The sequence below is a fragment of the Taudactylus pleione genome, unplaced genomic scaffold (assembly GCF_031769625.1).
Source record: "Taudactylus pleione unplaced genomic scaffold, aTauple2 ptg000066l, whole genome shotgun sequence".
Taxonomy (NCBI): Eukaryota; Metazoa; Chordata; class Amphibia; order Anura; family Myobatrachidae; genus Taudactylus; species Taudactylus pleione.
In genome coordinates this window covers 28584101-28600078 of record NW_028284468.1, presented here as the reverse complement: position 1 = coordinate 28600078, position 15978 = coordinate 28584101, and the positions used below count along the sequence as shown (strand labels likewise).

At 49.2% G+C, this 15978-nt stretch overlaps 1 protein-coding gene across 1 annotated transcript in view; it reads left to right on the top strand.

The window, feature by feature from the left end:
- USP7 (ubiquitin specific peptidase 7) overlaps positions 1-15978 on the top strand; it is a 161103-nt gene that overhangs the window by 111532 nt on the left and 33593 nt on the right. Inside the window, exon 23 of the mRNA XM_088466762.1 lies at positions 3917-4070. Within this exon, the coding sequence (XP_088322888.1) occupies positions 3917-4070 (154 nt within the window). The remainder of the gene's footprint in view (positions 1-3916; positions 4071-15978) is intronic.

The following is a 15978-nucleotide window of genomic DNA, read 5'->3' as shown; positions in this document are numbered from 1 at the left end:
CAGTCTTCCTCAGTTTGCCCAGCGCTGGTGCCTCACCTCCAAGGACTCTTGGGTAAAAGAAGTGGTCTCTCGGGGGTACGCCTTCTCATTCCTTCGAAGACATCCCCACCAGTTTTTCTGCATGAGCCCTCCTGTGGACAATAACAAGGCATTGCAGATCCAGGAAGCCATAGAGTCCTTGTTGAAAACAAGGGTAATTGTTCCAGTTCCACTATCTCAGCGCGGGACTGGTTACTATTCTACTCTCTCTCTGGCTCAAAAGCCCAATGGGTCTCATCGGCCTATCCTCAACCTCAAATCTTTGAACAAGTTCCTCAGGGTGCCCAGGTTCAAGATGGAAACTTTGCGATTCATCATACTGGCTATGGAACCTGGGGATTACATGGTACCACTGGACATTCAGGATGCATACCTTCATATCCCCATAACTCCTTCTACTTGCCTTCTCTGCGGTTTGCTATACTGCAACAACATTTCAGTTTCCAGTTTTGGGCGCTGCCCTTTGGCAGCCCAACTACGGAGTCAGGGTTTTCGACTACTGCCACACCTCTACGACGACCTCTTGCTGGCAGGCTCTCCGGAGGTACTTCAGCAACATCTGCACCTGACGATCGGTAGTCTACAAGCCCACAGGTGGCTGATCAATTGGAAACAGTTCTCCCTAATTCCCTCACAGAGGATGGTTCATTTGGGAGCCTTTCTGGATTCTCATCAGCAGAATTTTTTTTAACTCCAGAAAAGATCTCCTCTCTGCAACTGCGGGTGCGCAGCTGCCGGGTGTCTGTACACTCAGCAATGCAGGTCCTGGGATCTATGTTGTCCACTTTCGACATGGTGGAATATCCCCAGTTCCATTCAAGGCCCCTGCAGGGGCTGATACTATCCAAGTGGAATGGATTTCCCCACCGGATCAGGACTCAGATGATGTCTCTGTCCCTCACCGAGGGTCAGCCCTTTTGGATCCTGTACTAGGTTCTTTTGACAACAGACGCCAGTTTCCGGGGTGGGGGCGCGGTGACAGGCCCGCACTCATTTCAGGGCCGTTGGACAGCGGATGAAGCAATTCTTTCAATCAACATTTTGGAACTTCGGGCTGTGTACAGGTCCTTCATGATGACAAGACATGTTCTCCAGGGAGAAGCCGTTCAGGTTCAGTTCGACAACTCCACGGTGGCGTACATAAACCATCAAGAGGCACTCAAAATCAGGCAGCAATGACAGAAGTGTCACACATCCTGACTTGGGCAGAGTGTCACCTCCTGGCCATCTCGGCAGGTTCATTCTGGGAGTCCTCAATTGGGAAGCTGACTTCCTCAGCCGTCATGACGTGCATCCAGGGGAATGGTCTCGTCACCAAGAGGTGTTCTCAACTCCTAGTGGACAAGTGGGGACTGCCAAAGGTGGAACTCCATGGCCTCCCGTCCCAATCACAAGTTTCCAGTGTACGGGTCCAGGACAAGAGTTGCCAAAGCAAGCTTAGTTGGACAGTCTGTCAGTAAAGTGGACCTTCCAGTTTGCATACCTATTTCCTCCCGTATCCCTGCTTCCTCGAGTTCTTCGGAAGTTCAAGCAAGACTGGGCACGGTCCTGCTGGTGGCTCAGGCTTGGCCCAGACGTCATTGGTACTCAGATCTTCGGAGTCTCTCCATCGACACTCCGTTCCTTCTCCCTCAACGTCCGGACCTGTTGTCTCAGGTGCTTTGGATTTCCAGAATGCTGGCATTCCTTCAAGCTGGATTGGACCTTGGCTTACGCCGGGCCTCGCTGAAAGTTCATGTCTCTGCGCTGTCAGTGTGGTTTCAATGTATAATTGCTCCGCTCCCTGACATCCACACCTTTCTCCAGGGTGTTCTCCGGATTCAACCTCCCTTTGTCCCCCCAGTGGCTCCTTGGGATTTGGCGGTAGTTCTTCGGGCCCTCCAGGGTCCTCCATTTGAACCACTTCATTCAGTGGAAATTAAGTGGTTAATGGCTAAGACTCTCTATTTCTTCTGGCAATTGCATCTGCCAGGAGGGTGTCTGAATTGGGGGCGCTCTCCTGTCGTCCTCCCTTTCTGATATTTCACCAGGACAGGGCTGTGCTTCGTCTCACCCTGAGTTTCTTCCTAAAGTGGTTTCTAATTTCCACATTAATCAGGAAATTATAATAGCGACCTTTCAGTCACCTGACCTCTCGGTGGGTGAGGCCTCCTTGGAATGTGGTCCATGCTCTCAAAATTTATGTGGAGCGCACCAGTTCCCTTTGGAAATCTGACTCCTTATTTGTGCTCTTTGGATTTCACAAGAAGGGATGGCCAGCCAACAAACAAACATTGGCTAGATAGCTTTGTATGACTATCTCAGAGGCTTACACACAGGCAGGCCTACCTGTCCCAGCTTCTGTTAAAGCTCCATTGTACTCTGTTCAGCTTTGTAAGGCGACCACGTGGTCTTCTATCCAGACCTTTCTGAGGTTCTATGCATTTGACACCTTCGCCTCTCAGGATGCTTCCTTTGGTCCCGAATTCTACTCTCAGCTCAGGAGCGTCCCCACCTTTTAAAAGGACTGCTTTGGGACATCCCCAAGGTCTCCCTGTGGAGCCTGTGGAACCTGAAGAAGAAAATGAGCGTTATGGTAAGAACTTACTTTTGTTAACTCTCTATCTTCGAAGTCCATAGGGTCCACCGGTAACCCGCCCTGATGCACCTGGCTTCATGTGGGTTCTTGTACTGGTCACTGTTTTTCCTTCTCTGTGAGTGTGATTCTCGAGTGTTCCAGTCTTCCTTCTTTTTCCTCCTCCGGACTTTGGCTACTTACCAACTGAGGTGGCTCGGGGGCGGGGTATAGAGGAGGATGGTTCCAGTGCATCCTGGGAGCAAAGCTTTTAACTACGTGATGCCCGGGATCCAGATTCAGCTATACCCCAAGGTCTCCCTGTGGAGCCTATGGGCTTCGAAGAAAGAGAGTTAACAAAGGTAAGTTCTTACCTTAACTCTCATTGTTGAAACATTTAAACACACAGAAATAGAATGTGTTCTAAAAGCAAAACACACAAAAAAATTAAATTGGATGTGGGCTCACTAAATTTCTAGTGTTATGTTTTTACATTTTAAATGTAGTAATGTATGCAAAAATATCATCTCATATATACTCTATAGTAGATTCACTTCTCTAGTGCAGTGGTTCTCAAACTCTGTCCTCAGGACCCCACACAGTTCACATTTTGTAGGTCTTCTAGCAGGTGCACAGGCGTAGTCATTGCTCACTAACACATTTTAAAAGATCCCCAGGTGGAGCTAATTATTTCACTTGTGATTCTGAGGAGACCTGGAAAACATGCACAGTTTGGGGTCCTGAGGACCGAGCTTGAGAACCTGTGCTCTAGTGCATTCTTCAGAAATGTTTTCCAATCCCCAAAAACATTTTCTATTAAAGAGATGCAACAGCAATTAAATGCTTACTATTGTGGTGTGTGTGTGTTTTTTTTTTTTTTGCTATAAATTATCATTTGCGTACTGTTTCTTATTTGCATTTTTAAGTGATACTTGCCAACATAGGGTCATACCAGATCTATAAATGTACTAAAATGTAAAATGAAGGGCAGGTTGTATGTTATGTCTTGAACGGTTGTCATAGAGAATGCTGCTGAATATTACACCGCAGTTGACCTTTGTACAGATGTACACACACTCAAGTCCTGCAAGCTAAACTATGGGAAGGAGTTGCCTGTATATTTCATTAAGGCCTTAGTGCAACTGAACTCCATCTAGCTATAACTGTGTTCACACGTTATTTTCTTCCATTTTGATCTAGTTCACCCCCACATCTATTTATTGTGGTGAACATAAGACATTTGTCATTATGTATGAATAATGGATAAATAATTGTACCTAGATTATCTAGAACCACCATTCAATGTATTCTCGTCTTGTCTAGAGATGATCCAGAGAATGAGAACAGTGAATTGGCGACTGCTAAGGAATACTTCAGAGACCTTTATCACCGTGTTGATGTAATCTTCTGTGACAAAACAATTCCTAATGATCCAGGATTCGTTGTTACATTGTCTAACAGAATGAATTACTCACATGTATGTATTTTACACCTTATTTTGTTGTGTCCTCCACAGTTATCCTTCTTACAGATGTACACACATATTAAGTCCTACAAGCTAAATTATGTGAAGGGGGTGCCTGTATATTTCGATAAGGCCTTATTAGATAATCTTTCAGATTATCAAGTTGTGTTCACTGATCAAATTAAACATACTGATTAACAGTCATTGTTATAGAACCATGTGCATCTCGTATTGTGAATGTGTGGTAACAATAACACTATTTTTGTTCTTGCAATAATTTTTTTTTCTCTGAATACATTCGGGACACTTGAGGTGGGATAGAGGAATAGGCAAGAGTTTGGGCATATTAAGAATCTGACACAAGTCTGAACTCCTCCCCTTCTGTATCCTGTAACCTTGCCGCAATCCTGTGCTTTCTAAGCAATTCGGGTAAAGAGACCAGGGAGAACCAGAGCATTATAAAGCTGGATGTCTAGCGTCTCCCAAGTGATAGAGAAAAAGATTTAACGTCTGTACAAAAACTGTTATTTCTACTTCAGGGTCCATAGGGGGTCCACAGGGTTGACCTTGGGGTATAGCTGGATCTGGATCCATGGGCACCACGCAGTTAAAGCTTTAGCTGCTCCCAGGATGCACTTGGGTCCGTCCTCCTCTATACCCCGGCCACAGCACCTCAGTTTGAGTTGGTGCCCGGCCGGAGTCGGGTCACCTGCGCAGGGGGGCTGCAGGAGCAGCCCCCAAAAGCTTTCTATTTTTATTTAAAAAAAAAAAAAAAAAGAGCCTGTTAGATTTTTATTTTAAAACAGAGGCTCTAGTGTGGCAGCGACGGGCTGTCTATGCAGACGCCCACGCTGCCGCTCTCCTTCCCCGCTGGCGCCGCGACGCCAGTACTGCGCTGGGGATCGCGGCGGGAGGCCAGAGTCCGTACTAGCCGGACTCTGGGTCCCTCCCTGGACTGCTGCCGGAGTCGCCGGGGACAAGGTAAGCCGCGAGTCGCCGATTAGCGGCGGCTCGCGGGTTTTGCCTGCAGATGCAGTCCTTTGCCCCCGGTCCTAGGGGACAGACCGGGGGCCGCTAGCGGTGGCGGCGGGCTCCCCCTCTGAGGAGGAATAACCCGTGGGACCACTAGACCACCAGGGATATATGGCAAGCGGGATGCCGGCAAGCCCTGGGGTTAATATGCTAGCCAGGGGAGGAAGCCTTCCCTGTCAGCGGCTCCTCCCCTCAGCTCAGCGCGCCTTTCAGCACGGAGTCTGGCGTCGCTGAGCTGCAGCTACTCGGCCACTCCTCCTCTGAGGTCTCCAGCGGCCATTTTCTCACAGTGGCAGCGCAGATCTTCAGGGAGCACGCGGACCGGTCCCCCTGTGTACCTCTCCCCTGATTAAGGACAGCGTACACAGCACTATAGCCCTCCCAGACACTGAATCTGGGCAGGTTGATTGTAGTGGAAAGGTGCAGTGAGTATATCTTCCTGCATGGTATGTGACTTTTGCTAGTGCTGCCTGTCTGTGCTTATTTTCTACTTACTGTCAGCTTATACCTATCCCTTTACTTCTCCTACAAGCCCTACAGGTGTGTGGGGGAGGGGCGTTTCTACTGACCTCACTTATATAGATCACGTATTTGTGAGGTCCGTCACATACAGTTGTGTGCTACTCAGTGCCATATTGTGGGCTGTTGTTCAGCACACCGGTGAGTGCGTTTTACTTCTACCCTGGTGCCAGATATATAATATATTCTGTCATGTCAGACGAGGAGGTTGAGCGCTCAGTGGCTCCGGTGTTGGCCTCCTGCGGACGCTGTTCTGCAGGAGTAGATAGGGAGGATTTGTCACAGGATGGCCTGTGTAGTCGATGCCAGGTGGCTCCTGGCCCATCCAGACCTTCTCTGGCGCAGGAACCACCGTGGGCGATGTTTTCTCAAGTGCTGGTGTCTATTGCGGACCGTCTGTCGGTCCCGACTGCTCTCCCTACTAGGTCGTTGCCCCAGCCGACCATCCCCCATTCCCCGGGTGTCCCGCAGTTATTGCGGAGTCCTCCTGGGTCTCAGTCGGTGGGTCCCTATGCGGGGTTGCCTATGTATATACAGGCTTCCCCTGTGCCGCAGCAGCCTGTGGTACCTTTTCAGGCCCCTATGGTGACTCCTCCACCCTGGGTGGATGTGCTCTCCAACTCCGTGCAAAATTTGGCGGCCGCTTCCTCGGCTTTTCAGTCAATGTTGCAGACTGACATGCCTTCTAGGATTTCAAAACGCCCACTCATGACACGGGCTGCTCAGGTATCGGACTCAGAGGGTTCCTCAGATGATGGGGAGGTCCCTGATGACACTGACTCGGACGCCTCGGTCCAGGAAATGGATACCAAGTCGTCCATTAATGTGCGAGCACTAGTTAGGGCGGTGCGAGCTATTCTTCTTATAGAGGATGAGGCACCGGTTCCTAAGTCGAAGTTTCCTAGTTTCAAAAAAACTAAGGTGGCTTCTGCGGTGTTTCCCCTGTCGGATCAGTTGACGGATCATATGGCGGTAGCTTGGCAGGCGCCCAGTAAGAGATTCCTTCCTCAGAAGCGGTTGGCTTCTAATTACCCCTTCCCTGAGGCACATTGTAAAAAATGGGAAACTCCACCGGCGGTGGATTCCCATGTCACCCGTTTAACTCGGGGCGCCACCTTACCATTACCGTCGATATCCTCGCTGAAGGATCCCACGGACAGGAAAGTTGAGACTTGCTTAAAGTCTATTTACTCCCTCTCCGGGGCGGTGGCCCGACCGTCCATGGCCATCTCCTGGGTGGCCAAGGCCATTGAGGGGTGGGCCAATGCATTGGAAGATACCTTCCCGGACGACGCTCCGGATGTCCAGCCGGCGTTGTTGGGACAAATGAGGGACGCTGCTTCTTACATTGGAGAAGCTTCTTTAGATGCTAGTCTGCTGACCTCGCGGGTATCGGCTGCAGCGGTGTCTGCCCGCCGATCCTTATGGTTGCGGTCCTGGAGAGCGGACTCTGATTCAAAGAAAGGTCTGGAGGCCTTACCTTTCAATGGGGAATTAGTATTTGGCCCGGACTTGGACAAAATAGTGGACACCCTGGCTAAATCCAAGTCGGCCTTCCTCTCTTCGGCGGCACTGCCTGCTAAGGTTCGGAGTTCGGCTTTTCGTTCCTTTCGGGTTCAGGGTAAGACGAAAGGTCAGTCCTTCCCGAGACAGTCTGCGAGTAAGACGGCCTCTAAACCCAAGAAGCAAGCCTGGAGTGCTCGGCGCCCTTCTTCCAAGCAGGAAGATAAACCTGCGGCCTGATGGGACGGGCCTCCCTCTGGGGGACCTCAGAGTGGGAGGCCGACTTCTTCTATTTGCCCAGTGCTGGCACAATACCACCACGGATGCCTGGGTTCGAGAAGTGGTCTCCCAGGGGTACGCCCTGTCTTTTCGGCACAGACCACCCCACCAGTTTTTCTGCACAAGTCCTTCTCAGGACAAGACCAAGGCGTTACAGGTTCAGGAGGCTATAGAGTCCTTGCTGAAAGCAGGGGTCATTGTTCCCTTTCATCTATCACAACGAGGGACGGGGTATTATTCGTCTCTGTTTCTGGTGCAGAAACCCAATGGTTCTCATCGCCCTATCCTCAACTTGAAGTCTCTGAACAAATTCCTCAGAGTTCCCAAGTTCAGGATGGAAACGTTACGTTCCATCATTCTGGCGATGGAACCGGGGGATTACATGGTGTCCCTGGACATCCAGGACGCCTACCTCCATGTTCCGATAGCATCTTCACACCAGCGGTATCTGAGGTTCGCTATCCGTCAACACCACTATCAGTTCCGGGCGCTACCCTTTGGTCTCTCCACGGCACCGAGGGTGTTCACGAAGATTATGGCGGTCATGGCCGCACATCTTCGGAACCAGAATGTACGGCTGCTGCCGTACCTGGACGACCTCCTGTTGCTGGCGAGCTCCCCGGAGGTACTGCTTCAACATCTCCACCTGACGATCGCTTGCCTGCAAGCACACGGGTGGTTGATAAATTGGAAAAAGTCCTCCCTGATTCCATCACAGCGGATGGTTCATTTGGGAGCCCTGCTGGATTCGCGTCAGCAAAGGATCTTCCTGACTCCGGAGAAGGTCGCCTCCCTACAGCTGCGGATACGCAGTTGCCTGAGCCGTTGCCGCCTGTCGGTCCATTCGGCTATGAGAGTTCTGGGGTCCATGGTGTCGACATTCGACATGGTGGAATTTGCCCAGTTCCATTCCCGGCCCCTGCAGGGGCTGATTCTATCAGAATGGAACGGGTTACCTCACCGGATCCGCTCTCAGGTGCTGGTGTTGTCTCCGGACGTTCGGCTATCTTTGGCTTGGTGGCTTCAGACAGCTCATCTGGTCGAGGGGCGCCCATTTTGGATCCCGGACTGGGTCCTGCTCACGACGGATGCCAGTCTCCGGGGTTGGGGGGCAGTGACCGGCTCTTTGTCGCTTCAGGGTCGTTGGTCAGCGGAAGAAGCACTTCTCCCCATCAACATCCTGGAACTGCGGGCAGTATACAGGGCCCTGCAGTCGTCCGGCCCCGCTCTTCACGGAAGGGCGGTACAGGTGCAGTCCGACAACGCCCCCACGGTGGCGTATATCAATCACCAAGGCGGAACTCGCAGTCAGGCAGCGATGTCGGAGGTGTCTCGTATCCTGACTTGGGCGGAGGGTCACATTCCAGCGATCTCGGCGGTCTTCATCCCCGGAGTCCTCAATTGGGAGGCGGACTTCCTCAGCCGTCACGACGTGCATCCCGGGGAATGGTCGCTTCACCCAGAGGTGTTTCAGCTACTCGTGGACAGGTGGGGACTGCCGGAGCTGGACTTGATGGCCTCCCGTCACAATCACAAGTTGCCCGTTTACGGGTCAAGGACAAGAGACGCAGGTGCAAGTCTGGTGGACGCGCTGTCGGTGAAATGGACGTTTCACCTGGCGTATCTGTTTCCTCCGATATCCCTGCTTCCTCGGGTTTTGCGGAAATTCAAGCAGGACGGCGGCATGCTCGTGCTGGTAGCTCCGGCGTGGCCCAGACGTCCTTGGTACTCCGATCTCAGGAGCCTCTCCATCGACGCTCCGTACCTTCTTCCTCAGCGTCGGGACCTGTTGTCTCAGGGGCCCTGCCTTTACCCGGATCTGGGTCGGCTGTCTTTGACGGCGTGGCTCTTGAGACAGCCGTCTTGAGGTCTCGGGGCTTCTCCAGTTCGGTTATTGGTACCATGCTCAGGGCACGCAAGCCTGCTTCAGCACGGATTTATCACAGAGTGTGGCACACTTACTTTCAGTGGTGTGAGTCCAGACATTATGATCCTCGGGTGTTCCGAGTTTCTAGGATCTTGGAATTTCTTCAGTCAGGATTGGATCTCGGCTTACGCCTTGCATCTCTGAAGGTTCATGTGTCCGCCTTGTCCGTGTGGTTTCAACGGCGTATTGCAATACTACCAGACGTTCACACCTTTTTCCAAGGTGTTCTCAGGATCCAGCCTCCCTTTGTGCCTCCTGTGGCTCCTTGGGACTTGGCGGTGGTGCTACGGGTCCTGCAGGGTCCTCCGTTTGAGCCTCTTGAGGCGGTGGAGCTCAAGTGGCTGACATTAAAACGGTTTTTCTCCTGGCAATTGCTTCGGCCAGGAGGGTGTCTGAATTGGGGGCGCTTTCCTGTCGCCCTCCTTTCCTGATTTTTCACCAGGACAGAGCGGTGCTCCGCACTCGTCCTGAGTTTTTGCCCAAAGTGGTCTCGAAGTTCCATATTAATCAGGAACTTGTTGTGCCAGCTTTTCAGTCCCCTGATCTTTCAGCTGGTGAGACTTCCTTAGATGTGGTCCGGGCGCTTCGAATTTATGTAGACCGGACGGCTTCGGTTAGGAAGTCTGATTCCTTGTTTATCCTCTTTGGTTTTCACAAGAGGGGTTGGCCTGCCAACAAACAAACGTTAGCCCGTTGGCTTCGTTCCGTTATTTGTGAGGCTTATGCACAGGAGGGCTTACCTGTGCCAGCCTCTGTTAAGGCTCATTCCACTCGTTCTGTGGGTCCCTCTTGGGCTGCTAGACGTGGCGCTTCTGCTGTTCAGCTGTGTAAGGCGGCCACTTGGTCTTCAATTCAAACGTTTTTGAGGTTCTATGCGTTTGACACCTTTGCCTCTCAGGATGCATCCTTTGGGCGCCGGGTACTCCTTTCAGCACAGGAGCGTTCCCGCCCTTAGTTGTACTGCTTTGGGACATATGGACCCTGAAGTAGAAAACAAGAGATATGGTAAGAACTTACCTTTGTTATCTCTGTTTCTACGAAGTCCATAGGGTCCACAGGGCGCCCGCCCTGACGCACCTGGCTTCAAATGGGCTGTGTGGCTGGTCACCGGTTTTCCGTCTCCCATTTCTGTGAGTATGGTTTCTTGTGTGTTCCAGTCTTCCTTCTCTCTGTTTAGTCTCCTCCTCCGGCCTTGGCTGCTTACCAACTGAGGTGCTGTGGCCGGGGGCGGGGTATAGAGGAGGACTGACCCAAGTGCATCCTGGGAGCAGCTAAAGCTTTAACTGCGTGGTGCCCATGGATCCAGATCCAGCTATACCCCAAGGTCAACCCTGTGGACCCTATGGACTTCGTAGAAACAGAGATAACAAAGGTAAGTTCTTACCATATCTCTTGTTTCCATCGATCTTTTGGGGGACACTGAAACCATGAGGATAACCCAAAATTGCCCCTATGTGAGTGTATTCTCTAAAGCTCTTGCCCGCAACACTTTCTGTCCAAAACTAGTGCAAAACACATTGAATCTGCAAAACATTGTAAACGCATGGACAGAAGACCAGGTGGCTGTTCGTCATAGCGGCTCGCTTGAGGCTACGTGCCACGCTACCCAGAAAGCACCAACTGCTCAGGTTCAGTGTGCTTTCACATTGTCACAACAGGTTTCCCCGTGCCAATGTTAGCCTTTTTAAGTTACTGAAGTAAACCGCATACCGATAGTATATTTAGACCTATGCCTACCCCTCTTGTGGGCACCATTCTGAAGACCCACCACTACCTGTGCTAGGACGGAAAGTATCCTGATAGACTGGAGTTAAGACAATACCTTGGCTGAATGGATGGTGTAGTTGTAAGAAGAGCCCTTTTAATATAAATGTGCAGATGCCTGCAAGAGCTCCTAGCTCTGTAACACTCTAGGTAACCGATTACAAATCCACGACTTCAAGGGCTAAAAAGGCTGTTCTGCTTCAGTGGCTCTGAGCTATAGCAGGGGGGTATGTGTCTCTTACACTTGAAACTCCTTCCAATAAAATCTCTACCTCCAGTAGACTTGCATTTCGTTTTTGAAAGAAAACTGAAAGGGCTGTGATGTGAACTTTTACAGAAGATTTGAGAACACTTTCCAGACACTTCATTTTTTCTTGCACCAAGAAATCTAGATCTGTCAGATACTATGGCTTTCATTCAAAAACTGCTTTCTAGCCTTAATTCTGGTCTAAATTAGACTGCCAGAGAAGAGTTTTCACTTAAGGATCAATGCTTCAACAGCCACACTGTTTGAGCCAGCTGAGGTAAATCTTGGTGATAAAACGGTCTCTGATGTAACCGTTGCAGTGAGAAGCCTGTTGCCACATTGATAATTTCTGTGAACCACAATCTCCTTGGCTAGTCTGGTGCTATTAGATTGGCATTAACACATTTACTTTATCTCACCAGGAGCAGTGCACCAAGGGTTAAAAAGAAAGAAAACTAGATGAAAATTCTATGAGACTTGCATGGCAATAATGCCATTCTCCAGGTTGTAGAGCATGCCTGTTAAGAAAATCTACTTTCCAGTTCTCCACACTTGCTATGATATCTGATGAGCTTGCTGATATATTTTGCTCCACCCTATTATTTGTGGTATCATTCATTGTAATGGAACACTTGGTGCCTACCTGGTGGCATGTCGCCGTCCGCAAAGCACCCCAACAGCTCAGCTTTTAGAGATATCCATGGTGGAGCACAGGTGGTTAAAACCATTTGACTGGTGTACTTAAGTCACCTGTTGTCAAGCATGGATATCTTTAAAACCTGGACTGGTAGGGTGTCTTGAGGATGGGGTTTGGGAACCTCTGGACTAGTACATTTATGGGAACTCTTGGAGTCCTAAGTCTCAGACAGTGAATAGCACCTTTCGGCTGGCATCCGTATTCACGATTGCCTGATCTCAAATGGATGACTACTGTAGAGGTTGTCTAACTTAAGCCACCAATGGAGCGTTTGACTCTTGAGCCTTTGATGACATCCTGATGAACTGGTTGGTCAATATGAGCTTGATCTGAAACATCATGGAGTGGAAATGTGCAAATTGCACCACCTTCATGGTTCAGATCATTTCCATAAGAATTTCATGCAAGGCAGTTTCCATTGAGATCATATTTCACACTGTAGTCACTGGGGCTGAAATCCCAGCCCTAACTTGTCCCGTATCATAGGATGCATCACCCAGATACTCTGTCACCAATGTAAGTAATTTAGACATAACAGACTGCAAACCTTGCTAAAGCTGTTCTGACCACTTTTCCACCCTCTTGATAATCTGATGCTAAAATGGTTTTAACAGGCTCCAGCAGCATTATATATTGATTACCAGTTATTTATATAGCGCGTACATGTTCCGCAGTGCTTTTCCAGAGAATATTTGGCCATTCACATCAGTACCTGCCCCCAGTGGAGCTTACAAGCTCCCTACCACATGCACACACACTAGGGTTAATTTTCTTTAGGAGCAAATTAACCTACCAGTATATTTTGCATGGGTGGAAAACTGAGTATCCGGGGGAAACCCGGGTGAAAATTCATCATCCTGAACTGGTTTGTGTCTTAGCTGGTATTTCTAAGGGAGTAGGAAAGTGGGCCAAGGACCCATGGGTTGGACAAGTGGGTAGTTGGACAGAATAACTGTTTCACACCTCCTTATAAGTAGTCATTGCAGGGTAAGCTCTACAATAGACTTGACCTTGACTGATTCTACCAGACCAGCTATGCCATCCATGGGTATGTGCGGAAGCCGTCCCTCAGACTCTCAAACACTGCAACGGACGTCCCCCTCAGACTGTCCACTGGCCAATTTTGAGTGACATTTTGAAGACTCAATAGATGGTGAGAGAAGCAGAGTGTTAAGACTTCAAGGACTGTTAATACCCCACAAAACAAGGACCTTTCCAATTCGATAACGTCTCTGCAGTAAGAGCTAGAGGAGTGGAGCAGCAGTTTGGGCTCGTTTAGTTGGGCCTTCTTATTGGGGCATTTCAGTTGTTTGTAGTTCTTGTAGCTCCTGTCTAAGCTGAATGGGACCTGTTCACTTGTTTGCCTTACCAGCCCCGAGGATTTCTGGTCCTACCTTCCTGAGGTGCCAGCAGAATTCTGCGTAAAAAAAGTACATCTTTGGGGCTGATAACGAGCTCCGGGTGCACCATAATGTAGTAGCATGCCCGTCACTTAGAACATAGAAGCTACTTAACATGGTTAATATCGTGCATTATCACGTGACAAAAGGGTTGGTCATGCAAACCGTTGAATATCTCCCATGCATGTCTTGTAGCAATAAAATAAATGAATAAAAAGTAAATTTCTTATACAGCCTGTTCCTGCAGGGGTTTAGATAAGTGGATTCCTGCTTTCTAGAGGATACAGGTGGGGAGGATATCAGAGCTTGTTTTAGATTGTTAAAATGCACAAACTCCTTGCTTGACCCCACATACCCATTGTTCCAGTGCCCCCAAAAGGATGATGGCAAAACATTGATTTGCCCAATGAGGAACACAATCATGAAGTTTTTTTGCATTTAATGTATAAATTACATATCACGTTAATGTTTTGTGTATGTGGGCCATAATAAAAAACTTTTATCTTATAAATATCAATGTCACTACCAGGAAAGGGGGAAAAAACCTGAGCACAAGACTCCAGAATAAAAATGATGATGATAATTCCACAGTTTTGTAGTACATAAACCCTTATCAGGGTATTATAATAACCCAAATGGAGGTGCTCCCTGAGAGTGTATTTAGACCTTTGGGAAAGCATCTCAAGAGAAAGAGGAAGAAACTCTGTTTTTGGCGGCACTCAATTGAAATATAACAAAGCATAAAATGTATTAAATATGCATTAAAAAATAATTGCCAGCGTTAATATTTCAGAGACAAATCATTTGTAAAAAGACACGCATGGTAAAAGAATCATATACGAGAAAGCTGGTGAAATATAGTAAACTGATAATCCAATAATCACAATATAATCAGATTGTTCAAAGAAGTAGTGTACCACAATTATGGTAAAGTAACCAATTAAATTCTAGATATAATATAAATAAAGGTACAGTGACCAATCAGTCTCAGCAGTCACTGTGATATTCACTTGGCATATCTAGTAGTCATAATGACACACATTTCATTTTTTTAGAAATTCATAGTACTGTGCATAATTGTGTACAGGAGATATTTTCAAAACACAATCCAAATCACGTATCTCCTGAGTAAGATTATCTTGTGCAACAGTATAATTTCTGCTACAGGTACCCAAACTAATTATAATATGGACAAAAGTATAGAATCAGATAAGATTATAGACTACCCCCTCTATAAAGAGACAGGGCAGCAGCTGCTGCAAGTCATTGTAACCAGCAGTGAATAGCTGAGTGTAGTACTATCCTCTCACCAAGGGGTGAGAATAAGTATATTGGGCATCTGCTGTTGGATTATCATTTTACTATATTTCACCAGCTTTCTCATATATGATATGAGTCTTTTAACATGTGTCGTCTTACAAATGATTTGTCTCTGAAATAGGAACGGTGGTAATTATTTTTTAATGCATATTTAATAATGTTTTTATTTGTTATATTTCAATTGAGTGCCCCTCAAAACAGTTTCTACTTCAGGGTCCATAGGGTTCCACAGGGTGACCTTGGGGTATAGCTGGATCCTGGATCCTCGGGCACCATGGAGTTAAAGCTTTTAGCTGCTCCCAGGATGCACTTGGGTCCAACCTCCCCTATACCCCGCCCCCGAGCCACAGGCACCTCAGTTTTAGATGGTGCCCGGCCGGAGTCGGGTCACCCTGCGGGGGGGGCTGCAGGAGCAGCCCCCTAAAGCTTTTTATTTAACTAGGTTAAATTTATTTTTACACTAGTTTTGTTCTCCAGAGCGGCAGCGCTGGGCTGTCTGTACAGACGCCCACGCTGCCGCTCCTTCTCCCTGCTGGCGCCGCGACGCCAGCACTGAACTGGGGATCGCGGCGGGGGAAGCCAGAGTCTGTACTAGCCGGACTCTGGTTTCCCCCGGGACTGCTGCCGGAAGACGCCGGGGAGATCAGGTAAGCCGCGCACCGCTCATTAGCGGCGGTGCGCGGGTTCCTTTTAAATGCAGTCCCATGCCCCCGGTCTAGGGGACAGACCGGGGGCGCTAGCGGTGGTGGCGGGCCCCCCCTCCAGCGGAGGCATACCCCGCCAGACCACTAGACCACCAGGGTTAATATCGCGGCAAGCGGGATGCCGGCAACCCGGGGGTTAATATGCTAGCCAGGGGAGGAAGCCTTCCCTGTCAGCGGCTCCTCCCCTCAGCTCAGCGCGCCTTTCAGCTCGGAGTCTGGCGTCGCTGAGCTGCAGATACACGGCCACTCCTCCTCTGAGGTCTCCAGCGGCCATTTTCTCTGTGGCAGCGTGGATACTCTCAGGGAGCACGCGGACCGGTCCCCCTGTGTACCTCTCCCCCGACGAGGACAGTGTACACAGCGCTATAGCCCTCCCAGACACTGAATCTGGGAGGTTGATTGTAGTGGAAAGGTGCAGTGAGTATATCTTCCTGCATGGTATGTGACTTTTGCTAGTGCTGCCTGTCTGTGTCTTTTTTCTACTTACTGTCAGCCTGTACCTATCCCTTTCCTTCTCCTACAAGCCCT